Source organism: Artibeus jamaicensis, unplaced genomic scaffold, assembly GCF_021234435.1.
Source record: "Artibeus jamaicensis isolate MK-2021 breed Jamaican fruit bat unplaced genomic scaffold, CSHL_Jam_final contig_415, whole genome shotgun sequence".
NCBI lineage: Eukaryota > Metazoa > Chordata > Mammalia > Chiroptera > Phyllostomidae > Artibeus > Artibeus jamaicensis.
In genome coordinates this window covers 40441572-40467134 of record NW_026521823.1, presented here as the reverse complement: position 1 = coordinate 40467134, position 25563 = coordinate 40441572, and the positions used below count along the sequence as shown (strand labels likewise).

The 25563-nt window shown below is 54.6% G+C and overlaps 1 protein-coding gene across 2 annotated transcripts in view; it reads left to right on the top strand.

Annotated features, from left to right (window-relative positions):
• The window catches only part of DCLK1 (doublecortin like kinase 1), a 232655-nt gene extending 207436 nt beyond the window's left edge, over positions 1-25219 (top strand). For both annotated transcript variants that reach the window (XM_053665597.1, XM_053665598.1), the window contains 2 exons: positions 2373-2486; positions 19668-25219. In XM_053665597.1, coding sequence (XP_053521572.1) covers positions 2373-2486; positions 19668-19832 — 279 coding nt within the window. In that variant the 3' untranslated portion in view covers positions 19833-25219. The remainder of the gene's footprint in view (positions 1-2372; positions 2487-19667) is intronic.
• The last annotated feature ends 344 nt before the right edge of the window (positions 25220-25563 follow it).

The following is a 25563-nucleotide window of genomic DNA, read 5'->3' as shown; positions in this document are numbered from 1 at the left end:
GTCAAATGTTTAAATGCTCCCCAAATTCTCCCTTAGATTCCAGCACTGAAAAAAAGAAATGTTTTGTCTACACCACTGAGCTCACCCTTGAGCCTCACGCTCTGGACGGCGTGGTCCTCACCCTTCGTGACGACCCGGGCACTTCCACCAGCAGAGCCCAGAAACCTTCCCGGGCAACATCTGGGGAGAGGGCGGGGGTCGCCACACTTGCCTCTGTGGGCCCCTCCTACTGGGGAGCGCCGCCATGTTCCTGAAGGAGACGGGGGCTTCAATCTCCGGGTCTTTGGGGGGCTCCCTCGTGGCCGGTCTTTTCCTGGCCTTTCTGCTTCCTCTCCCACATGAACTCTGACCCCGAGGTAAACTGGTGGACCCAAGTCTGGCAGATACACGCTCTGGCTTTCCACTCACGCACCTGTACCCAAACCTCTCCTTCCCTGCTCTCTGCCTGTCACTGTGCTCCCATCAATCACTGAGGCCCCCACCCAGGCCCCCGTTCGGCCCGAGGCTGGCGCTGACTGCCCACCACTGAGAATCGGCCCTCTGCCCTCCGAGCTCCTTCCCTGCCTCTGGCCCACCAGGAGGCCGTGCTGCCCAGGGCGGCCTATCTCGTCTTGCTGACCCACTTTGGGGGTCTGACCGGGGATGCACAGACAGTGTCTCCCGCTTAGCTCTCGGGGGTCTCTGGTGGTCCTTCACCCACCCTGCGGTGCCTGATACGGCAGCCGCTTCACTGGCCTGTGTCTAACTCTCCCCAAGCATCACCCCACGGTGCCCTGATTGGCTGTCACCCTGTTTCTACCTCTCTCCGTGATACAGATTTTTTAAAGTCTTGAATCCACTCTGTGCATCACTGGAAAGCTCCCTTCCTCTCGATTTGGTTTGGATGGGACTCAGTAAGCAGGATGCCTGTCCTTACTCTAGCCACTGACACACCGGCGCCAGAATATCCTAAATGAACAATCCACCGTGTGTGGAGCAGTGAGCCAGGTGCCTGTCAGAGACGGCAGCCAACGAGGAGGACGGCGCACAAAACAGCCTGAGTTCGGAGCTCACATATATAGTTCTGTGTGTGTGTTACACGCGTACAGAGTCACCCGGCACCGAAGTATATAAGCAGGGCCAACGTGCCCAGTGAAAGCGCGTCCGGAGTTTACAGAGAACCGTTGGAGTGGACCGTGCATCCTGGGGGAAAGTGTTTTGCAGCAGGTGACCTGGACTCACGCTTTGAAGAAAGAGCGCAGGCCGTGTGCCTGGGAGCAGCGCCCCCCGAGTCCTGGGCTCACCCCCACCCCCTGCCTGGTCCGGCAGGGCCTGGCCCACCATAGATGCGCCACTGCTATCGGCTGGGGAAACGAATAGCCAGATGTTGAAAGCAGGAGTGGGCCCCAGGCGGAGAGTCCTGGGTGTGCACGAGAGCAGGCGTGATGTGTGAAAAGCGGCCGACTTACCTTCCTGGGCGGAGCCAGGCGCTCTCAGGCCGAATGACCACAGCGAGGAAGGAGAGAAGCAGGGAAGGAAAATGAAGAATATCGGGGAAGTCCTGCCCGGAGCTTGGGTTTGAAGAGAGAACGACAAACCCGTACTCGCCACCCATCCCTTCTTTCACAGACGCCGGCTGGGCCTCTGCTAGGTGCCGAAGCCCTCCGCTAAGACGAAGACCAGTGTCACCGAGGTCCAGTGAGGGATGGCATGTGCTTAGGACCTGGGTTCTTGTCCTCCTAGTGGCACGGAGCGAGGAGGGCCATCTCTCCAGCCTGCCCTGCAGTCGGCTGTGCCCGAGAGCCCAGGCCTGCGTTCAGGCCAGCTGCAGTGGGGACTGTGTCACATCAGAGGTGACAGAAAGGCCGCGGGGAGGGCTCGAAACTGGAGAGGAACTTTCCGCCTGGAAGGCCGTCCCGGAGGACCGCGTGGCTGGCTGAGGAGCTCAGAACCAGGCCGAGCCCGTGCCTGTCAGTCCCGGGCCGCCGGGCCGAATGGTGGGCTGAGAGGCTAAAACGCTTGGGTCAGAAAAAAAGTGGTGTTTACCTTGGTTTTTTTTTTGGTTGTCTAGATTAACTTGCTCTTTGACATACATCCCTAGAACCATGACTGGAAATGATTTTATTAGAAACAGAAAAGAGGTAACATTTTTTATTCAGGGACAAAACGCTGAGGGTCAGCTAGCACGACAAACTGGTGTTAGGGCAGAGGGGGACCACTGTGCCCAGCAGTGGTGTTTGACGAGAAGACACCGGTCGGTTTATCTCCCCGGCCTCAGGAATTTTAAGATCCCTGCCTATTTGTTACTGGAAGATCTTGGCCTCATTTCCCACGTATCTCATTTTCCCCCCTTTGTCTCCTTTCACTCCTTCCTCCCCACCCCCCACCCCCAGGATGACGGCCTCCCGGAGAGCGAACATCAGCTGTCGGTAGCTGGGAAGATAAAGAAGCACTTCAACACCGGCCCCAAACCGAACAGCACCGCAGCGGGCGTCTCTGTCCTCGCAGTAAGCATCTGAAATACCCACCTCCAATTCTGCTGGCTCTCAGCCTTCCTCGGGAGGCGGCCCCCAGACACGGTGGGTGGGTCGTTTCTGGGGAAGGCACCCAGGCAGCTCAGGGCCGAGACGCGTCCCGTGGGTTTTGCTGTTGAGTTCCCACAGGGCGCATCATTATCCGGCACCTCTGGGGTGTCGTGCAGTTTCTATTAATTCCATGATGCATTTAAAAAAATATATATACTCCCCGACCCTGGACTGTGTGCCAATGCCAAGTTCTGGGCCCTGTGGAGAGGAGTTCAAAGTGTCTGCTTGCTGGGATGTGCGAGGGAGGGACGCTGAGCCAGACGACCTTGCAGAGAGAATCCGGACCCTGTGGGCTGGGGTGCAGGACCCAGGGGAAAGCGGACACAGAGCAGAAGGGATTCCCAGGGAAGTCGGGTTGCTGGGAGCACCCACAGAAATCACGATGTCTGGCTTCTTAGAAAGGTCATTTTTTAAAAAGTCGAAAGTCTTTTAAACATTTACCGTTTTATGGAGGCGTCTGTGCGAGCCGTTTTGTTTTTTGTTTTTCCTGTTCTGTACATGCAGACACACACTACGCGCAATTTAAGAGCAGCTCTAGGCAAAGACTAAATTGGGTGGAGAGATAATGAAACCTCGTACTTCCTGGTGTCATATTCTAGAGTAAACACATTCAGGTCCCAGATCACTGGTCTCCGATCACTTCCTGTTTTTTAACAGGCGTAGTCAAGGTGAAATCGCTCACGCTGTTTTTCTTTCTAAACAAAGAAATTAGACACCCTGTTGTCAAATGTTGAAAAGTATTGTGCTGCTAAAGTACTTCTACTTCGTGCTCACCAGCGGTACTAAGTAATTCAGCTACTTTACGGTGTTTTTATTTTTCCACTTTTTTGGTGGTGCTGGAGCTGCAGATAGAGCTGAACATACGTGAGTGACAGATTCGAGACAAGCAGGCCCAGGTCTGGGGCCGGGATATTTGTCGGGCGTCCAGAGGGTGCAGGTGGCAGGCGGGCACTTCCTCGTACGGTTTGCACTTCTTGTGTTTTGAGGGAACCCCCCAACAGTGAGTCACAAGGCGCTGCCCCTGTGCCGGCTCCTGCGTGCGCTCGGCAAACAGGGCACATCCCCGAGTGTCAGGGCTGCCGAGGGTCTCGCGTGGCCAGCCGTCCTCCCGGCCCCTCTCTCCAGTCCTTCCTCAGGAAGCTCCGTGCAGAAGCCCATTGTCCTCCTAGATCATCAGTGTTCTTTGTTACCAGCTCATCCTCAAGCAGTAATTTTTGAAAGTCACTGTCCCGTGGTGATTCGCAACCCCACCAGACACTCTGTTTTCATCATTCATCCGAGAGACATGTCTGTTCCCAAACCTCGGACGCCACGGTTTCCTATGGAACGGCTGCCAGCATGCTTGTCCGTGAAACGGGCTGATTTTCTGCCCCACTCGGGGCTCCCAGCGCCAGGGAGGCTGCTTTCCCCACCGCTGGTGCTGGGTTTTTGTTTTTCATGGTTTAAAAAAAAAACTTTAATTGGCCTTCGGTTAAATTTGCCGCGGCTGCTCGGCGATGGTTTGTTCGTGGTGCTCTGGGCGCCTCATGGTGACCAAGGGCGGGGACATCAGGGAGGCTTCCCAGTGGATGGGGGACTCAGATATGAGGGGAAAGCTGACTCGAGTGCCACCCGGGTAAACTCCGAAACCTAACCCGCACTAGTTTATCAGTAAAAATAAATAAATAAAAAAAAAACCTCGTCTACGCAGATTTCAAAGACTCCAGTTAGTATTTGAAGATCAAAGGGCCACTGATTTGATTTTCCCTAAATAGCACGATTGGGCCATTTCCAATGCAGTTTCTGAGACCATCGCTAACACGTTTCCATGGAAACTGTACAAAGTGGTAATAGACTTATAAATTGTAAAATGGGCTTTGTGACGCTGAGTTACGCATTAGTTGCATGCTTGATCTTCTTTATCCACTACAATTTTTTAAAAAAAAAATAATGACTGACCTGAGGGAGGCTCAGAATAATGAACTTTGTGGAGAAGTTTCTGAAAGAGCCTTGAAGAGCCTCTGGAGAGCAGTCCACATGCTCACTGTCAGCGTTACTGTTTCAGTCACGGAGGAGAGAGTCTCTAAATTTCAGAGCTGTTTCTGGAGACACTACACTGTGGTCAGATTTGCCCTTACACGCCTTCTCCAGACACTTTCCCCCCAGGAATGTCCACACCCTCCAGAGATCCTGGGGTCCCACCCCCAAGGCCCAGGGTGGGGTTGGGGGGTCAGGAACCGGCCAGCCTTTGTTATTAACTCTTGGCATAGTACTGGTGAAGCCAGTTTGTATTCTGTGGCAATGCTCCCATTCGTAGAGTGCAAAAACAAAGCCCCAGGGGACTGCCACCAGAAAATGCAGCCTTGGAATTAAGTGAAATTTCAAGTCCCATTCAAGTTCAACTACAGAGGAATGCTATTTGGCTGGGAGGCAGAATCTAAGTGGTAGGTGGGAGAAACAAGCCTCGTTAATGCTGCATCCGTAAAGACCGTTTGACAATTTCACAATGCCGTGGGATTATTAATTCACCCCCATGGTAGAAATTCCTGTAATAATTAATGCAGTACTGGAGTGGCCTCTGTTTGATAGACACAGAGAAGACTGGTGTCAGCATAAATCTCTTGCAGACAGATTCTCCCTTCAGAGCCACGAATGCCCTCCCAGAAGCCGTATCAACTACCGTACTTTATTTTCAACCGCCTCCATCCTGGGACGGAGGGCTTTGGAAATGGCACACACCCTTTCACATTAAAAAAAAAAAAAACTATTTAGAACGTAGTCTCTATCCTCTTGTCAGGAAACCAACGATTCAGTTGTTGGGCTTAAACTGGGACTAACTACCTGCTGGAGATTAATGATGCTTAGAAAGGAATTTATGACACTTTCTCTTTCACGTCACCAGTGACAAAGGGAAAAAGAGCCACCTGCCACAGCAAACAGACTGGAGACATGGGTGTGGCCGACGACAGGAGCGTAGCTGGACACGCACTCGTGGTGCTGAGCCTGAGTGCTTTTCTTGCTGGGCATTCCTTCTCCGCTGCCCCCCACCCCCTCCATTATTAAGACCAAAGCAAGGGCAGGTGATGACTTTATATGACGGTGGAAGAGGTCCGTGAGTCGGTGGGGAGAGCAGTTACCAGCTGGAGGCTCACGGCAGACGAGGTGTTCTGACTCGCAGGTCAGACGGCAGGAGGGGTGGGAGGCCCATCGCTGTGTTTCCAAGTGCAACGCTGGCTCTCAGAAAGGCTCCTTTGTGTCTCTGCTACCTTTGCCAGTAGTTGGGGGATTAAAAAAAAGCAGAACAGAGAAGGGGAAACAAAAGGTTATTAAAATGCAATTTATAGACATAAAATGGAATTAGAGATGACATCTTAACGGTGGACTTCTTGAGAGCTAAGGGAGGGGAGGGGGCTTTATTAGATTTGCCCAGCTTGATGAAGAACCGATGACTGAGATGTCAGTTCCAATTTATTTTTCCTCATTTAATGCTGTTTATTATTTTAACCAATAACTTTCAAAATGCTTTAAAGTCCTTCTTTTGCATTTTGCTCATGCAAACAGAGCATTTCAGTCTAATGGAACAAATCCATACTAATCAGTGTGCAAGTAATTGTGGTTCTGGGAAGCTCCTTCCGGAGCGACCTTGGCGCGGGCCATGCCGCCTGTAGGTGGCAGCAGAGAGCTAGGTACGCAGGGGCCGCCGGGGTGGACTGAGATGTGCCCCCCTCCCCAAACACCACGCGTACTTCCATTTTTCTTCTCAATAAAATAAAACGTGCGCGTTCAGCAAGACAGAAGTCCCACACTGCTGTTTGGTGGACGCTGGGAGAGCCTGATTTGTAATCAGAATACCAACCCCTCCGAGCGGTGTTGGGTGTCTGGCCATGCAGCGTGATGGCTGCTTTTCAAACAGGGGGGCCAAGTCTCCTCTCCCTGCGAGGCGAGCACCCCACTCCAGGAGAAACCCCTCGGAGAGCACACCCTGCCTGCCGGTGCCCGCCCCTTCCGGGGACCACGAGCCCTTACCTGCAATATGCATTTTTAATATGCAGTGAAAACTATTCTCCTTTTCTTCTCAACATTTTCCCAGACAAAATTACTGTTTCATATCCTAGCTTTTCAGTGCAGACACATAATAGATTTTTTTGAAAGCGTAGTTCTGCTTCTAAAGATCAACTCTTCAAAGAGGAAAACCAAGTAGCTATGGTTATGGGGGCGCCAAACCTGATTCCTTTTGCCTTTTATTGCATGTTTACAAAGCCCTCCAGTTGAAGCCCGATGGGCTGAGGTTTTCGGGGGTCCGTCCAGTCTGCTTTCCCGTCAGTGGCTCAAGCTGATGTCAGTACTTGATTTCATTGTCACCATTTTCCATTCCATAGACGATGCAGAGGCATTTGTGTCGTTTGAAACTGAGAGGGTATTGCGAAATGTACATTCAAAAACTTACTGGACATATTAGATTTTCTTCCTAACAAGTGGCCCTTGAGCATTCAGGAGGGATTAGTGTCTTTTCTCGCCTTTCTCTTTTCAATGTGCAGACGTAGCCTCTTAGCTAGGCGCCCCGCAGAAGAGGCACCGTAACCGCCTTTCCGCACACAGTCCGCGGAGAACAGCTTGGTGTGGAGTCTTAACTCTTTAGCACAATGTCGATCCACTGAGTTGCCCCCGTTTCTCTCTGCTCAGCTGGACCACGGGTTTACCATCAAGAGATCAGGGTCTTTGGACTACCACCAACAACCAGGAATGTATTGGATAAGGTATGAAATGGTGCGGCGCAACAGTCAGTGTTTCCATGGCAACGTGCTGGCAGTCTCCATCAGCCGGTTCCTTCGGTGGATAAACATGCTTTTGATTTGTTCTCCAGTCCATACGCTGCTTTATCAGTTTCGTTTCAATCTTGATTGAGATGCCCCACCCCCTCATGCCTTTTTTTCACCCATTATTCACACTGACATTCGCCAGCTTTCTTTCCATTGCACACGCTCAGTACCGAGTTCCCCTGCAGTTAAAAGGACAGTATATTTAGTGTTAACGCCAAAGTGTTTCCCTGATGGCGCCAATTAAAGGGATGATTTCCAGGGCTCTTCTGTCCCTCAACAAATGGAACAACAATAGTCCCGGAGTGTATGTTCTATAGAAGTATATACTGTCATTTTAAAGTCAGCAAGCCCGACCTTGACCTTATTAGAGGAATGAAGCAATGCATTTACTCGTTAGTAGTGGAAGCTGCTCCAAGCAACAGTGAGCTACAGAATGCATTGTGTGTGTCGATAAGCTTGTGTTTCCAAACACTCCACCTTTTTGTTCGGTTTGGTCTGGTTCTCATTTTATCGTCCCCCCCTCCCCCGGTAACCCCTTTATGTACTAGTTATTGCATGAATTTATTTTTCAATATTCTGTGACTGTCAGATTTCTTAGCTGGCTTATCTGCTCAAGCAAAAGGGACTATGGGAGGTGTTGGTTTTTTTTTAACTGGGTTAAGAATTCTATCCAATCGTTTTTCTATTCCAGTCACCTGCCCCGGCATTTCCTTTGAGGGGCATTGTGTGTGTCTCTTTAAGTTCCCCACGGGCAGGATGGTTTTCGATGATGTGAGAAACGAACTCTGAGATGTCCTAGGGAACTTTCCTCCAGTCTGACGTTTCCGAAATGATCTCTAGGTAAAGCTCCGCACCTCAGCACTTGCTAAGAAACAGTCCACTTGCTTTGGCACTTGTTTCTCTCAAATGATGGAGCCTGTGTGCAGTAATGTAGTGGCCTCCTGGTCCCACTTCACGGATTAGACCGCTAAATCGCAGAAAGGAAAACTGTGTGCATGTGTGTGTGTATGTATAAGGTACATACACACACACGGGGTGGGGCGAAAGGAGGCTTACAGCTGTTTGTGTGGAAAGTAGTAGAATAATTAATACACAGTAATACAGAAAGAAACTGTTTCCCGCACTCGCAGCTGTAAACCTGCTTTTGCCCCTCCCTGTGTCCGCATCAGCCGAGCAGCCCATGATTGGTCCTCAGCGTTCCTACAGTTAGACACTCGAAACAAAGGGTTTAGGGAAGCAGAAAAGGGGACACATTGACAAAATCTCCAAATGCACTGGAGAGTTTCTAAGTCTTTTTTAAAGCAAGAAAATACCCATCCTTCAACAAAACATTTTAAAGTCCGTTTTACGCAAAAAGGTTATTCGCAGCATCTAGACGGTCCGCCTGAGCGCATCAGCCTCACGGGTGTGGAAAGGACTCTGTCGTATTTGTAACCTTCTTTGCTGGGGGCGGGGCCGGATCGGCCACAGTTTGCCTTTGTGCGGGTTCTCCTTGCCGACTTTCTGCGTGAAGGTGACCGCCCACCTTCCGTGTTATCCTGGAGGATGATGTCTCTTCGGAAGAGAGCGGATACGGTGAGCGAACCGCCCCACAAATGTGCACGAACTGCACACGCATGTAAGCAGCACCCAGGTCAGAGAGGGACTGTCTGTAACACCCCGCCCCCCTCCCGGCCTGCAGGAAGGTCACAGAGCCCCAGGGCTAAGCACCGACCTGGACTCTATCCGCATTAATTAGCTTTGCCTGGGTTTTGTCCTGTATATAAATTGAATCACACCACTCTCCATCCTTTTTTAATTGTGTGTCTCCTAACCTCAGGCATAGTCACCAAACACATAAGAGTAAAGTTGAGATACAATTAAAAATAGGCATCAGATATATCTAATTACAGCTGTGCATCTGTGTAGGGCCGAAATTACACAGTGAATTCATTTCGGGGAAGAAAATCCTCTAGAAAAATGATATCGCTAAACGTGTGGGATTAAAGGTGGGAGCAAAGTGCCAAGTAAGCACAGTGATTAATAAACACAGCCGAGAGTAAAAAGGCCATTTGACTGCGGTCCCTGTGACGGGCCCATCAGCAGACAAAGTGACGCATCTCTGAATAATGGGCCGCAGCAGATGGGAGGTAATCTCTTTCTTCGTTCTCCCATAAACCGCTCTGTTTCCCAGCTGGGGGCAGTAACAACAATGTTTATAGTTGATGCCGAGTGAGGCAGCGCACCCAGTATGTAAAGCTAAATTGGAGAGATGATGCTAAAAACTCGCTGGCATATATGCTTAATTAGGAAGTTTTATAACGCCATTTAGCCCCGAACGGACGCGTTCTGCTCCCTGATTGCAAATGCTTGCCTTTTATCTCCCCAGAAGTGGGAGCATTTGTCGGCCCACGGTGGCAGCCGACTCCCCGGCATAAACCATCGTTACAGGGGGTGTCCTCACTGCGCCTGCTCGGGTTTCCGAGGGCTCACAGCTGTTTTCGTGGCTCCGAGCAGAGCCCTTGGGGGCCCCCCTGGCTTTTTGTAAAGCTGCTCACATCGGGGCCTGAGCTGGAGAAAACCCCTCCTCCTGGAACCCAGAGTGGTCCCATCTCTCCTGACAGGCTCTTTGGCGCTGACGGCGAAATGTGGGAGGTGCGTTTTCCTCTCTTTCTCGTCACCCTCCTGCCTGTTCGTAGTGGCGGCCGGGGGGGAGCGGCATCCTGTTTGGCTCCTTTTCCCAGAAGAACTCACTCCTGTCACCTGGAGCCTGGGGGGACGCCCTGTCAGGAGTGAGCTGCCCAGGCCCTTCCACTTCCTCACGGCCCTGCCACCAGAAGACATTCCTACCTGGGTCCATGCCCCCTCCTGAAGAAGCGCATCCTTGCCCCAAGGGCCTGTGGTCACACGCGTGGCTGCCTGCCTTTCTCACGCGGGCTGCCCCGCAGCAGGTGTGGTGGCCAGCAGCACGTGGAGAAGAATTCCTCCGGCATGGGGGGACCCCGTTGCAGAAAGCAAATACCAAAGCAAGGTCAGAACAGCGCGGAGGGCAGCACCAGGGAGGAGCTAGGGCGGAAGGGCGGCGCAGTTCCCGGCGGCGGGGGCTCCCGTGTGTGCCCTGGCTCAGCCCGCCGTCCTCGACCATGAAGCGACCAAGCAGAGCGATGCAGCTTGCTAGGCACAGCTTTGAAAAGACGCCCCGTGAAGCCAGGGAGGAACCCCAGCCCCGTGTGAGCAGGCCCCGCGGCAGCCTCAGCCGGTGGCCGAGGGCACGCAGTGAGCCGGCGCCTGCCACAGGTGGCTCTCTGCCCATGAGGACCCCTGTGCCGCTGGTGTCAGGGCGGGGGCCTCTGTCCTCGCCCTGCCCCTCCCCTGGAACGGACAGTTGGACACCCAGAAATGGCAGAGGTTGAAACCTCGAACCACCCAGGGGCGCTGAGCCAGGTGTCAGGAAACTCGGAGGGGTTTGCGGCTAGGAGGCCTGGAGGCTGGCAAGCGAGCGGTGTGACAGGAAGTGTCGGGGGGGCATCAAAGGACGGGCGCTAAGTAGACACCGTGGCCGAAGGACAAACAGGGACGGTGAGGCGCCTGAGTTATGTTAGCACGTCACAGGGTTGCTCGCCCTTTGAGAGTTGATTTTGTTCTGTTTTCAGAGGTTCCTTAAGAGAGGAGCGCAAGAATATACAGGGTCCAGCACAAATAACGCCCCCTTTTATTACAAAGTAAAGTCATAAGCTCGCAGTTCTGTAACATAACAGTGACACACTCCCCCAGCACACGATGTGACAGGTTAGTGACGTGTCCACGTTGCCGTCCATCTCGTGTGAGACACTCCCGTCCCCCACCAGCAACGCTCAGCAGCGTTGCTCCTGCCCGATCCTGTGTATTTGTCTTTCTAAAACGTAACGTAATTATTGTCAGAAACGAGAAGTCGCCGTGGCGTTCCCAGACTCACTGTTGAGAGATGAGCCGAGGTCAGATTCTAGACATTTTCCCGAGACTCTTGTTGTCTCACGGCTGATGGCGTATTTTGTGGCGCCGTTTATGTTGACCTGGCTCACACTCTCTGTCCCTGTTTCTGATTTTTAAAAAACCTACACTCTTTTCTTTTTAAAATATTTTATTTATTTATCCTTTGCAGGGAAGGGAAGGAGAGAGGGAGAGAAACATCAATGTGTGGTTGCCTCTTGTGCGTCCCCTGCTGGGAACTGGCCTGCAACCCAGGCATGTGCCCTGACTGGGAGCTGAACCGCGGTTGTTCGGTTCGCAGGCCCGCGCTCAGTCCACTGACCGCACCAGCCAGGGCTGCGCTCTTCTCTGTGTGTTCTTTCCTACTTTGCAAACGTTCCTGGGCGACGTTCACAGACCAATATGATGGAGATTTTATGAGGTGCGAGTGGGCAGGAAAGAACTGATTGTGAACTGACACACATGTTCTACCAAGAACGAGTGTGAATGTCACTACCCAAAAGCCAAACAATTCTCGGCTCGAGATCAGACACACGGCAGTTAGAGAAACAAAAAAGCTGTACAAATTGAAATGAACTTGACTTGAGATCGGCAGCGCTGAGCTCGGAGACTCGGGGGCTTTGCCGTCGGCAGGTCTGCCTCCTGCAGGGCGACCTTGGCCGAGGCTCGGGTTCCCTTCCTGATTTTCGGCGTGCCCATCCGTAGCCAAGAGAAGAGTGTTATCAGCCTTCCGAAATCTGTGGTGGGGAATGAACCAGCCACGTCACCGTTTACTTAAAGGAGGCTGCAGCCCCGAATCCTGATAAGGTTTAAAATGTCATCCTCTCGGGCGGGATTGGCCCACCGCGGCCAATCGGCCCAATTAGCTCGCTGCCCACTTTTGTGAACAGAGTTTCACTGGAGCTCAGACCTGCCTGTTCATTTATAAATCGCCCGTGGCCGCCTCTGCCCTGCGGCGGCAGGGTTGAGGAGTTGTGTCAAAGAACCAGATGGCCTGCAAATCCTAAAATATTCATTACTTGGCCTTTCCAGAAGTTCTCCAACGCCTGTTCTGGGGGGAAAATGTTTCCAAATTAAAAGGCACCACCTGCTGGGCTTGTTAAAAACCAGCTTCCACCACCTGGCAGGGAGAGCTTGGCATACAGTAGATCCTCCACAAATGTTTGTTTAACTCACTAATTTGTTAATAAATGATCGACCTTTCCAGGGATTGGGGGGAGTTAATACGAAGGGTAAATGTGTTTTTGGAGAGTGAGGGGTAAATTAAAGTTCGGACAGGGAAATCCCAGGAGCTGCTGAAGTCCAACCTCGCACAGGCAGGCACCGGGAGCAAGCCCCCCGGCCAAGCTCCATCCTCATCTCTGGAACGAAAGGAGTCACCTTCTACCAGCTCAGTGAGTTCTGAGTGTGCCCAGGTTTTTGTCTTAAATACACAACATTTGGGTTGTTCTCAAGCTACTGGGAGACGGAGGACAAAGGACATGCCGGGCAGCTCAGCTTCCACGCGGAGAAAATCGGGCAGCAGGGCGGGGCAGGCAGAGTGGCCGTGGGTGGGATTCTAGAAAGACCCAGGTCAGCTGGGGAGCCGTGGGGAGGAAGGGAAGAGACATGGGGGCCGCTTTGCCCAGGGATTCCATGGAGGGTTTGCATCCAAGACAGGCCACCGGGTTTGGTTCCCCGAGGCCTCCCTTCTTTTACCGTTTTACTGGTCACCTCGCTGCAGGGAAATACCACGCCACATATCCTTGCGCCTCCAAAAGGAGAGTAAAGCAAAACAAAACAATAGTAACAACCGTGGCCGCAAGCCGAATCAAATGAGGAGGGCGCCTGTTCCCATTGATTTCCCAGTTGAATTTTACTAGCGAGCGAAACCTTTTTGAAGGGGCCCGTGTGTCCCCCGTCTGTGGGTCCCCGTGGGGCGAGGGCCCCCGGGTGCGAGGTGCCGGTGCTGCCACAGCCCCGCCTCCGAGCCCAGGGAGCGTGAATAATGCGTGGGCTGAAGGCAACACGCACACAGTTGTTCTTTTATTAAGGAAATGAAGACGACTTGTGATGGCTGGCAGTAAATTAGGGAAGACCGTCCATGCGCACCTCTGAGAACGCAGTTACTTGGGCCCAGTAACGGCCGCCCTGACAGAAGTCATCGCGCCCCGAGTCAACAAGGCGCATCTCCGGCCAGGCCCTTCCTTGCGCGTGGATCCGGGGGTGCTGATCCGGCGGTTTGGGCCACGGCGCGTAAGGCCCATTGCTCCCTAAAAGACCACCAGAACCCGTCACGGTGGCTCGTGGGTGTGCGAGGCCTGCTCCCTAGGTGAGCGTTTCCCTGGACAGGGTACCGCCTTCCCCGTGGGCTGGGACGCCAAGCTCGTTCTCCTGCCTTCCCCCCACTGCTGCTCCCGGAGGGGTTTCAGCTCCGGCCACCGGGCCAGCCGAGCGTGACAGAGCGGGGCGGCCAACAGCAAAGCGAAGGCCCCAGTTCCCATCACGGTCCACGCGCCTGACCGGCCCCCCGCCTCGCTCTGTGCTCCCTCCGCGTTGCCTGGATCGCCAGCTGGCCTGGCCTGTGCGTCCGCGCCCATTTCCAAAGTGAGTGTCGGGCGCAAGGGCTCCAGACACCCGAGGACTGGGTGGACGGAGCCTGCCGCGCCCTCTCATCGCACAGAAGAGGCCCGGCCAGGGTCAGTACCAGGGCCGTCCAGCCCGCGGGCCGCACGCGGCCCAGGATGGCAGTGACTGCCGCCCAACACGCCGTTGTGAATTCACTTACAACCATGAGATCGTCACGAGGTATTGCAGGTGTGGCCCGAGACAGCGCCTCTCCTTCCAGTGCGGGCTGGAGACGCCGCGAGTCTGGACGCCCCTGCAGGATTGGTGGAGCCAGGTCCTGGGTGTGAGGACGGCGCCGTGGCTATATGTCTCCCTGGCCTGGTGGAGGGCACCAGCAGAGCGCGATGGGCCCCGTCCCCGCAGGGTTTCCAGCTACAGCGCGTGCCGCTCACCCAAGGTGCCAGGTTGTGACGTGACTTTACTGTTCCTGGGTCTCGCGCCTGCTCTCACAGCTGGGGGTGGAGGCGTGGCATGGCGTGTTTCTTCCGTGTGGAACAGGCTCGTGTTAGTTCATCTGCCTTGTTGTGGTTGGTCAGCTGTTCATTCTGTGTCCCGGGGTCCCCGACCCCCTCTTCCCTAGCCAGGCCCAGGGCACAGAAAGAGCCGTTGTGAGTGGGTGCGTATTTTCAGTAACTAGATTAGAGCGTCGCTCTTGGTGACTGCCGGTCAGCTCCAGAACCTCAAAGAGATTTCTGGCTCACCTCTAACCTGGGGCCACGCGCACCAAGAGGTGACGATGCAGCTTCAGGTCCTCTCCAGAGCTCGTGGTGAAGCGGTGGCTTTCTGAAGACGCGCTGGGGAATTCCACCAGTTTCAGCAAAGCTGCGGACCGTGGGGGCACTGACTCAAATAAGGAGCCTGTTAGAGAGTCTGTGGTTCCAAGGGCCTGTCAGGCTGGTCCCTGAGGACAGCCCCACCTGCCCAAGGTGGGCGTTAGGGTGGAGAGGCCCCCGTGGGCTTCACATCTGGGAATGTTTTTGTGACCGGTAAAGGGCAAAGCAGCCTGTCAGAAACATTAGGAAGAGCTCAGAGTTTACGTTTGTGGTGAAGCGCTTCACAGACAGACTTCCACTTCACATGCTTTGATGGGGGAAAATTACCCGTTGAAAAATATGTTTTTTTAATAGAAATGCCTTTTAAAGATTATGTGATAACCCATTGTTCTATTTTCCTGCTGAATCCATCTGTCCTACACATGTGGGCTGCAGAACTCGGCCGTAAAACTTAAACCGAGCATAATTTTATAGCCGCAATTAAAAGTCTAAAGGTTTGTGCATCACCGCGCTGACTGGCGTCGACCTGCAGCGAGTGGTTTCGGGTCGACACGTGCGTGCGTGTGAGAGGATGTGGACTCTATTTAAGGCACGCGCTGGGTCACACCTGCAGTGTAAACCGTATCTGAGACGCGGATGCGGCTTACTCTCGTGTCACAGAGTTGCTCTGGGATCTTTTGGTTGTTGTTGTTGTTATTCAGGAAGTATCTCATCATCTGAAACAATCTAATTCTGTATTAATGAAGAAATACGCAGTGAGTCCCTAACGTGCGTGCCGTGGCCAGCTTGGCCCTGTGGGAAGGATATTTGCAGGGGAGTTTGGACTCCACCACGGAGAGGCCGGGCTGGTTTGGGGGATAAGCCCAGAAAAGGCCGCAGGAGCCCCATGCAGGACATGCGACAAGAGTGCAGTCCAGCCGGCGCTTGCCTGACGGGCTCGGAGAGCAAAGGGGCCCCATGGGCGGCGATGGCCGATGGCCCAGGGAGAGCAGAGGACTGTGAAGGCCGGAAGCGGGCCTGGAGCCGAGATGCGGAGCTGTGCGCGGTGGAAGGACACGCACCGGAACGTCCACGAGGGCTGCTTCGGTGGCAGGGACAGCAGACCCAAACCGAACTGGCATCGGCCAAGAGGAAGTCTGTTGTTGCTGAAAATGGGGGCGGTCCCAAGGTCGGGCCGGGGGTTCATGACCGGCAGACTCAGCGGGTGGCCGGAGCCTGTTCCTTCACATCCCCGCACTCCGCCTCCCCGGGGTGTGGGCTCTTGTTTGCGGGTTCGAGTGGCACCAGGACATGGGAAGCAGCCCTCGGCCCGTCATCCTCCCCAAGGCAGGATCCACTCTAAGCAGGAAGTTTCAGCAGAAGCCCCCCGCATGCTGTTCACGGGGTTGGGGCCTGCCCTGCCGGTCCCGGGTGCTAAGGAACCAACGCAGGGAGCTCCGGTTTGCTTCTGGGTCCCCGCCACCCGTCCCCGTCTCAGAGACCGGCAGAGGGTCACCTTCACTGGAGCTGCAGAGAACGGTGCGGGGGAGGGTGTCCAAAGAGAAGCCGGGGCACAGCCACGCTAGACGGAGTAACTGGCCGCTGTGCAAGCCAATCCGATGGGCCACGCTGAGCCTGCTGGTGTGACGGGTTGTTCTGAGTAAGAACAGGAACTGGACACAGGACGTGTTTATCGTGAGCAGGTTGGGACTCGGGCCAAGGACTTGGACTTGGAGGAATTGTGAATAAGCCAGACCTGAGGTTAATGGATCCATCTGTCAGCTGCGTGGAGGAGGGACCGGCGGGCTGGTGCCTGTGTGGGAAGCACTGTGACCTCTCTTGCACATCCCTCGATTTCCAAAGCCACCACCTTCGCCACCGTCACAGTGTCTGTAGCGTGTGGTGAGCCGTGCAGAGCACAGGGGGTGTGTACCTGCCCGGACCTTGCCCTCCACGGCAGCTTCAGTGCGGCAGGGGAGACGGTGATGGAACAGTCAGGACGCACAGGGGTGACAGCAGCAGGCTTCGGGGACACAGGGAGGGAAGAAGTTTTAAAATGGACCACAGTGCACGGAGCCAGAAGCAGAAAGAAGAGGCCTGGGGACCGAGGGGTCTGCCGGGACGTCCTGGAGAGCAACTCCACCTGCGCTGGGTAGCGCTGGGGGACACGGCGGGGGCCTGGGTGGCCGGGAGACTGCCTCTCTGCTCTCCCGCCCAGGCCTCCCCCAAAGCCCACCGCTCCAGAACAGGACTGGACACACAGTGGGCCCTGGCTTGCAGACCCCAACAGGGATCTCGGGCCATTGGCAGGGGAAAGCCCGGTCTCGTGGGCTTGGACGCTGCCCATGGTGTCTTCCCTGCGGCGCAGTCCGGCTGGGGACAGAGCCGGAGGGAGCCGGTGTGCAGGTCTCTGATGATGAACTCCGGGTCAGGTGACCTCAGAGTGAATGGGAAAAGGTTGCTTGGGCCTAATGCAGGGACGAGATGCAGGGAAGTCCCTCCTGGTGCCTGCACCTGAGCCGCCCAACTGGGAAAGGCAGAGTGTGGACAAAGAACGCCCGACAAGCTCTCCACGCTGAGCATCTGTAAGCCCCACAGGAACCACCCTCCTGCCTTGGTTCCCCAGCACGGGGTTCTGCCATGATCCATTTCCAAAAACAACTGTCAAGAAGTCCCTGGTGCCCCCGCGCATGTGAAAGCCCCAGGCGTGTGTGAGCCCGGGGTCCCCTCTGGCGTGAGCACCGACCCAGCTGCTAACCACAGAAACTGGCGGGGGAGGTGAGAAGTGGCCGCTGATCAGGGACAGGGCAGGGGGACAAGGATGGAAGGGCGCAGGGTTGCCCTGGTAGGGACGTGGGAAGGTGACGGGCACCGGGGCCATGGGCATGGCCTCAGCCCTGTCCCCCGCTTCTGTGTGGACGGGGTTACGGTCCCCGTGGGGACCTGGCCTGTTTCTGTGGCCGCAGCCCCGAGGGTGGCTCGTGTTGCTGAGTAGATTATGGGAGAGGAGGTAACCATGGAGACGGATGGGGCCAGTGAGACTGGGGAGAAGCATCTGAGATGAGTTCTAGTGTGGGCTTTGCCTTGCCTTTTTCTCTCTGGCCTGCGGTTCCTTCATTTTAAAACAATACCTTAAATCGAATTGTAAAGAACAGAAACTCTTCCTGCCTACTTGGGGATCCTTACTCCGTAGGAAGCCTTTGCACACCCCTCTTTCCCTCCGGCCCATTGGGAGGGAGGGCGGGGGGCCTGCGCCTCCTTCAACTGAGAACCAAGCGTTCACTCAGCCCAGGACGGGCAGAGCAGCACCCGAAGCCCTGGCTGCAAACCCCTTCCCTTCCCCACCCCGAGGCCGGGGGCTTTCTTCTTTCTCAGGAAGGTAGAAATAGAATTATTTTTTTATGAGGAAGAGAAGAGTTTATGTTACTCTCAAATCAACTACAGAATGGTTTTTATGTCAGAGCAAATGCACGTCTGTTCTTTGACGAACACTCACACTCGCACGAACAGAACATTTTTAGTGCGCTCTGAAAGCAGAACGCCACATGTTGTGGCTTTACGGTGTTTTAAATAAAGTTAGGAATTTGGGTTTATGATGCCGAGGATAATGTAAAACCAGTGGGTCTCAGACCAAGAACTACCTCCTCCGTGAGGGTCCTGAAACCTTTGACGAGTGGGAAAATGAGACAGACATTTCAACAGGCCCGTATTGAACCACGGTGGGGACAGGTGAGCGAAGGGGGGTGAGCTACTCACGTTTCCCTGCCTGTCGAGTCTGTAGCAGTGCTGTTCCGGTTGTGAATGGTGTTCACGGCCGCCCGGCTGAGCCGATCAGAGCCATTTGCCTGCCGGTCCCTCCACCGCCTCTCTCGGGTCTTTATTGCTTCATTTGGGAGCTTTCACGGGCCTGCCCCTGAGTTCGCGCTGGTCTCTTGCTATGCCGCGGCGGCGCTGTGAGGGGCCGGGTTTCCACTTTGTTCTCCAAACCAGGCCAGCTATAAATTTATCTCTGTTCTTTGAAGAAGCTAATAGTAAATTTTCCAGAGGAAAAATGGTGGCCGACGTCCCTGTGGAGGAAGAGTAATCTCTTAAGAGCGGAATCACCCCCAGGCTACCTCCTTTTAAAGAGGGGCCTTCAAGCCAGGACGCCGTCAACTTTTATACACTCTCTGTGTTTTTCTTCAGGCTTTGTACCTGCTGCCGCGCCCCCGGGTTGGGCTTTTCCCTAACAGCCTGTCCCTCCCACACCCACTAAACCCATAACTAGGGTGCAGAGTCCTGGCTGGAGAGCACACCCAGGGATAAACGGGGTGGGGGAGGAGTAAGGCACCTACATGTAGAACCCGGTCTGCGTTGCATAAATGACCTCACACCACGAGTAAAAATGAACTTCGTAAAAAGCGAAATCCTTGGAAGGGGTCCCACTGGGTTTAATTGCACTCGGAGCCTTTTCCGTTGCCAGCATGGGCTTGGTGCAAATTGGGGCAATTCTTCCCGGCCTTGAGATAATGAGATGAGTGGACAGGAGGAGGCACTAACCTGGCAGGGGGGTCCGTGGCTCTGCTGCCTTGTCTGGCCACTCCCTCTCCCTGGACCCTCATTCTGGAGCTGCTTGAACTGGGTGTTCCCGAAGGAGGCCTGGTGTCCTCCCGAGTGGGGCACAGGCCTGGGCCCGTCCTCCAGGGCCCCCCACTGGCCTGGGGGCCCCGGAGGCAAGAGATGCAGAGGTGGGGGTCTGGGGGGTCTCAGAGGGGTGGGACCCACAACATCATCCATCCTGCCTGTGCCTGCGGGTGACATGACACGGGGGCTCCTCGGAGTCCACCTTGGGGAACCGAGAGCCCCCCAGCAGTGGGCAGCAAAAGCGAGCCGCCCCGGTCGGTGGCCAGGCTCACTTGGCCAGCCAGTGTCCCCGACCTCAGGCAGTTTCCAGAAGAGTGTCTGGTGCCACTTCCTGTGGCCTAATTGTCCTCTTTCTCATTTTATGCCCCTGCTAGACCACCGCTCTTGATAAGGAGAGGCAGGTTTTCCGACGAAGACGCCACCCGGATGTGAGGGGCCGGTACAAGGCACAGCCAGCTCCGCCCGAGCTCAACTCGGAGTCCGAAGACTACTCGCCCAGCTCCTCGGAGACCGTGCGCTCCCCCAACTCGCCCTTTTAACGAGCCCCCCGCACTCCAGGTCCTCGCTCAGCCCTCTGAGACTCGGAGATGTTTTCCCAAATTTATTTATGTACGACGGTTTCCCCCGATCTGTCCAGCCCTCCGTGCTCGAACGGCGGACGAGGAAGTGTGTTTTCTGGTGTCATCGCGACCTCCCCTGGCCCAGCCACGCGGGGTCCGGTGTTTGCGAAGACGGTCCCTTGCTGCTGCCCGGGTCCTCAGAGGGTGGAGGCGACTGGGCAACATTTTCAAACCTAAAATCGGTGACTTTCCCCCCAGTCAAGCTCGTGTGCGGCGAGCACACATTGACCCTCTGAGTGCGTGGGCTGCGTGGTTGCCCCCCCCCCGGGAGCCGCCCTGACCTTCGACGTAGACATGTGTGTCCTGACTTTGCCGCGGATCGGGAGTGGTTTTAGATGCTGGGATATCTGGACGAGAAAGGCCCCAGAGCGATGCCTTGCTTGTCCTTTTCCGTGGGTTTAGAACGTGGCAGGTTCCTGACTTAGGCATAAGCGCCCCCATTTCTTCTTCAGAATCCGGTTCAGAAAGGGACTTTCTCTGTTAGAGGTGCGGCTGTCGGCTGCTGTGAGTCCCGCAGCCCCACGGGGGACTGGGTCCGTGGCAAACGGCCTGCCCCCCAAGAGAAAATGGCGCCCCCTCCAACTCCCCCCATTAAGATGCACTGACGACGCCCCCGAAACGCTGCTTCCACCTCAGCTGCCGCCAGCGCAGACCCTCGCGGAGCCTCCACCGGCGGGGCTCGCGCTTGGTGAGGGAGGGTCTCGGTTTGGGACGTCTCCAGCAAAACAGAACAAAACAAAACAAAAAACCAACAACTGGTGGAAAAGAGCAATAAACTGCCAGGTGCTCTCTAGGGCTCGACTTCCACACGGAGAGGAAGTGAGGTCCTGGTGTCCCCTCGCCTGCCTTTTCACACCCTGCAGTCTCCAGCGAGAAATCCACCCCGAGCGTCAGAGGCGTACACGGGAGGCGGGGGCACGGGGGACGGGAGCCCCCCGGGGGCCTTGCAAGGTGGCCAAGGAGAAAGCCCAGTGAGAGAACGATCCAGAACGTTTCTAACGAGGCTGTAAGGGAACGAGCCACCGGCGAGGGTGCACCTTTATGTTGCCCGTGTAGACTCCCCCGGGGAGGAGCAGGAGGGGCGGCCAGGAAGGGTGCCTGCCTCTCGGGCTGCCACCTCCGTTCCCAAGGCCACCCGTCCACCGACCACCGCCTGTGGCTGTCCGGAGGCTCCTGCCGTCCTCGCCCCCCCCCCCCGCCGGTCGAGTCCTGTCTGAGACCTGAGTTGTCACTCCTGTTGCCGCCGAGTTTCTTCTGCACGGTCACTGCGATGCGTAGGGAGGAGGCGGGGTTCCGTGTGCTCGGCGCGTGACTCGGGAGTGACCGAGGAGTGACGTTCGTGCAGTTCGCGCCCGGTGGACGTGCGGCGCTTCCTGTCTCTGTTTCCAACACATCCGGCATCCGCAGGGCTCCGACCTGTCTCTGGTCAGGTTCTGGGCTCAAATCCACAGCGGCCCTCAGCGGCTGCTTTTTACTCCCCCGCTCCTGAACGATGGGCTCTCTCAATGCGGATTTCAAGATCCTAACACGTCCCGATTTTCACATCGTGTTTTTCTCGAGTGTCCGCTCTTCCACACGTAGGTTATTTCTCCGGTCTGCGTCGCCCCGGCAGGGAGACAGCAGGTTATTTATTGAGCGTTTCCCCCCTTGTAGAGCCCGAAACAGCACCACACGGCACCGCCGAGCAACGCAGCTCCGTCGGGCTTGGGGCTGGGACGCAGGCCGGGCAGGTGTGGAAAGCACCCACACCGGGCAAGCGCCCTGGCCCGGTCCGAGAGGACGGACGCTGTCTCCAGAACGAGGACTCGAAGCAGCGCTCTGCGTGACCCCGGAGGAGCTGGGCCACGTGCGTGGCCTGGACCCGGAAGGTGTGGGCGGGACGCATCCTGTGGGCAGGGACCTGCCCGCGGGGCATCGTCACTTTCCTTCCTTTCTCCGAATCGCTGCTTTCCTCGTGGGCATTACATGTATCGCTGCGGCATCCGGTGCACAGAACTTACGGCGTGTGGCTCTGGCTTTTCCCCTGCACGTCTTGGGACACTGGGGACCTCGTGAGGCTGTGGAGGGCCCCCCGGCTGCAGAGGGTGGTGCTGCAGGGTGCAGAGCCCGCCAGCATGGGGAGCCCAGCGCGTGGCTGTGGAAGGCGTGGCCCGTGCTGAGTCAGCAGTGGCGTGTGGCTGTCAAGTAGAAACACTGAGTGCCCGGATGGAAGGCCGTCTTTCAGCATCAAGCTCCCGGGTCCCCGAACACCAGGGACGCACTCGGAGGGTTGACTGACAAGCACAAGGCGTGCGGGTGACCTGGGCGTATCCAGACGTGTGGCCGTGGGCCAGTGCGTCCTCTCCTTTCACAACATTCTTGGGATAGTTCGAGGTCGAAATAATTAAGGGGTGGTGTTCTTTAAGGAATTCCTGTGACCAAATCAATCTTATTTCTTCTTTCCATTTTGTCATTGAATAAATATGTATCATGACGGCAGTGTATCTCTGTAATTATCGATTTAATCATTGCCGCACGCGTCGCCATATTTTTCTCGGTATTTAATCTTGTTCTTGCTGCGGTGGCCTGGTGGATGGGGCTGTCTTTCTTTTATTGACACAGGACTGACCATGTGGTACTTTCAAGGGAGTCTGAAGGTTCAACTGGCCCGTTCCGTGGTGGACTAGTGAAGAAAGAACCCTTTCATTCCTGGCTTCGCGTGCCTCACCTCTGTAGAGGAGGACTGTTCACATTGATAAGAGCTTTTCTTTCCCCCTGACGTTGTAGCCGAAACCCTTTTATCATCACAACCAATGCGTCTGTGCTTTGCTCCCCACCATTAGAAGGAAAAGCAAGATTTCAGTCACTGGAAATGTTTTCACAGTAGCCCTCGCCTAACTGACACACAGTGTGTATGAAAATAAGCAGAGAAAAATGCAAATAAACAGCTGAAAATTCTCGGTGTTTTGTATTCAGTGAGACTCGGGCGGGCTGCCCAGCACCAGCCGCCCTGCCCCTCGGCTTGCGGTTAACGGCCCCGTCAGGTACTGCTGAAAGAAAGCAATATATACATGAATGAAGGCTGAAATTGCGATCCTTTACCCTTTGAAGCATATTTCAGTTGGGGAGGAAAAAAAGAGGAAAGAAAAATTGGCTTCGCTTAGAGGGTCACGGAGCTACCGTCCGCCCGGAGCTCACGCACATTAACTCACAGCTGTTTGCCGGCCACGGGTGCCCGGCGACGGCTCTGTCCCCGTGCAGCGGCGGCTGTGCGGGAAGGGGTGCTTTCTCAACGTGACGGCGTTGCCTGGCAGCCCTTCTCAGGGTAAGACTGTTGAATTTCCGTGATAAACTATTTTCAAAGGTTTTTAATGTGACCATAAAAAAGGTGCCCCGGGCTGGTTGACTCTAGACTGAAGGTCTGACCCAGAGTGAAGGTTTATCACCTGCTGTTCTCTGCCCGGTTCTCCTGAGAAAAGAACAACCAGCCAACCAACCAACCAACCAAACAAAACCTGGCACAGCTTTGCCTGTATTGTAACTTCGGAATTTTGGGAAGCCCCAGGACCCAGGATGGCAGTTGAATGGGATTATTCATTTGTATGTGGGTTTCAAATAATTAAATTAGGAGCCACCTGGTATAGATTGTAGATAACGCCAGTTTTCTATGATTTGTAAATCATTACATTTTAAAATGCTACCTGATCTTTTCTGTCCAAGCAAAGGTTTTTAGAAGCTTGAAGGTGGTCAGTTCAGGGGTTAGCGTCCTGTGCGTGCTGACAGCCATGTGCGTCAGGCGTTGGGAGAAGCGCGTTCAGACAGACGCTTGCTTTGCCCGTCGTGAGGAAGGGGCAGGCACCTGCTGCTTTAGGAGACAGGGACACCCTTCTAAACCTACACATCAAGTTCCACGAAGCCAGTTCAAGTCTGTTGGGGGAAATGGCAATTAAAACTCCTCCCAAAAGTAACCATTTTTGGTCCATTCAGAGGTAGTAAGACACCTGCCGGTTAACACACTTCAAACGGTTTTTGTTTAAGAGCACATCTATCCATAACCCCTGAGGATGGTGTACTTTTAAAATGAGCTCAGCGGTGCTTGCCCACGAAGCAGGAGCACATGGGGTCCCGAGGACGGTCACCGTCACAGGGGTCTGGAGTTCGTATGTCACGGCGTCCTGGAGGCAGAGGGGACAGCCTCTGACGTGCTCGTGGCTAAACATACAGCCACACACTGCGTGACATGGAAGGCCCTAAACTGGTGGGAAGCAGGAAGTGCAGCCTGGAGGCTCCAGATGCCTTGGGTGGAGGTGGGGATCTCCCCCCCTCTGTTTTTGCTCGCCCTCCCCCACGGCCCCACTGTTGTTGGGGGGGGGGCTCCCACACTGAAACCGCCCCGATCAGTTTTCAGGGAGGGAGCGTCTCTTGGGCAGGTGTTTGATCGGGAGGCTCACAATCCCTCGCCCTTGGAGACCAGGGCGAGATCTCGTTTCTTCCCCTTTGTCCCGGAGGGAAAGTGAGGTCTGCCCTGAAACCAAACCCGCGACCTCAGCGCGCTTTTCCGGCCGACTGCAGCGAGACGCTTCGCGTCGCTTCCATGTAGAATTGTACATTTTCTGTCTGGGATGGACTTTGTTCATCGAGAGTCAGTAATGCTTCTAAAGCCTTCACTGTTGGTTTTAAGGGAACGTGGGGCTTTCAGAGGGATGCTAACGATGCGATCTCGTCCGCCCCTTCCCGCCCAGCTCACTGCGGTGAGAAAGAGGCCTGGACTGGTCCTCCGGGGGCAGTTTCTCACTTGCCATTGACATTAATCTTGGATGTATTCTCAGAAAAAAAAATAAAAAGAAATTGAAACCCGTCCAAGGTTAGAGTCATATCCTCGATAACTTTTAAAAATTTTTATGAAGAAATTAATAAGAGCCTTTTTCATTCTGGCTGAAAGAAAAACTATTCAAAGATTAGTTGAGTGTGAAATTAAATAGCATTTTGCTCACGGAAAAGGTGGGCCAGGGTCTCGGTGCATTTGAGCAAGTTTCTGAAAGGTTTCAATTTGGGGCAAGAAAAAAAGTCCAATATTTCCTTCGAAAAGACTGAATTTATCCATGGCTGCATGGATCAGGTGGCAGAGGTTAATTTTTGATTTTGAGGCTCTTAATGAAAGAACTTTCAAACGATTTGTATCCATGATTAAAGCTGGAATGAGATCCAATTTTCCCCCTAATCTCTCCGTTTAAGCTAATAAATGTAGGTTAATGTGGAATGAAGTCATCTGTGGTATATGATGTTCATTTATCAACTGCGCTTTTTTGATGTTGCCTGTTTTTATGTAAACCATGTCCTTCAAGTTAATAAAAGAATAGTACTCTGTGTATGAACTACTGCTACGTAACGCCCTCGCTGCGGCCCCCCTGCCCCCCCCCGGCCGGGAGGGGGTACGCTTTCCCTCCGGTCCAATCCATAACTGACACCGGCAGCCCACAGAGGAAGCGCCCAGCTGCGTTCCCGGGGAGCAGGCTTCTCTGCGCCAGGCTTTGCGAATTAGTCATGCGGTCAGAATGCAGCTTTCCCACATGTGCCCCAGAGCGGAGGGTCCGTTTCATGAGAATCGTCCAAAAACAGCTATTCCAAAAATGTCCCTTTTCCTCTATTACCATCACGCCCAGGCCCGGGA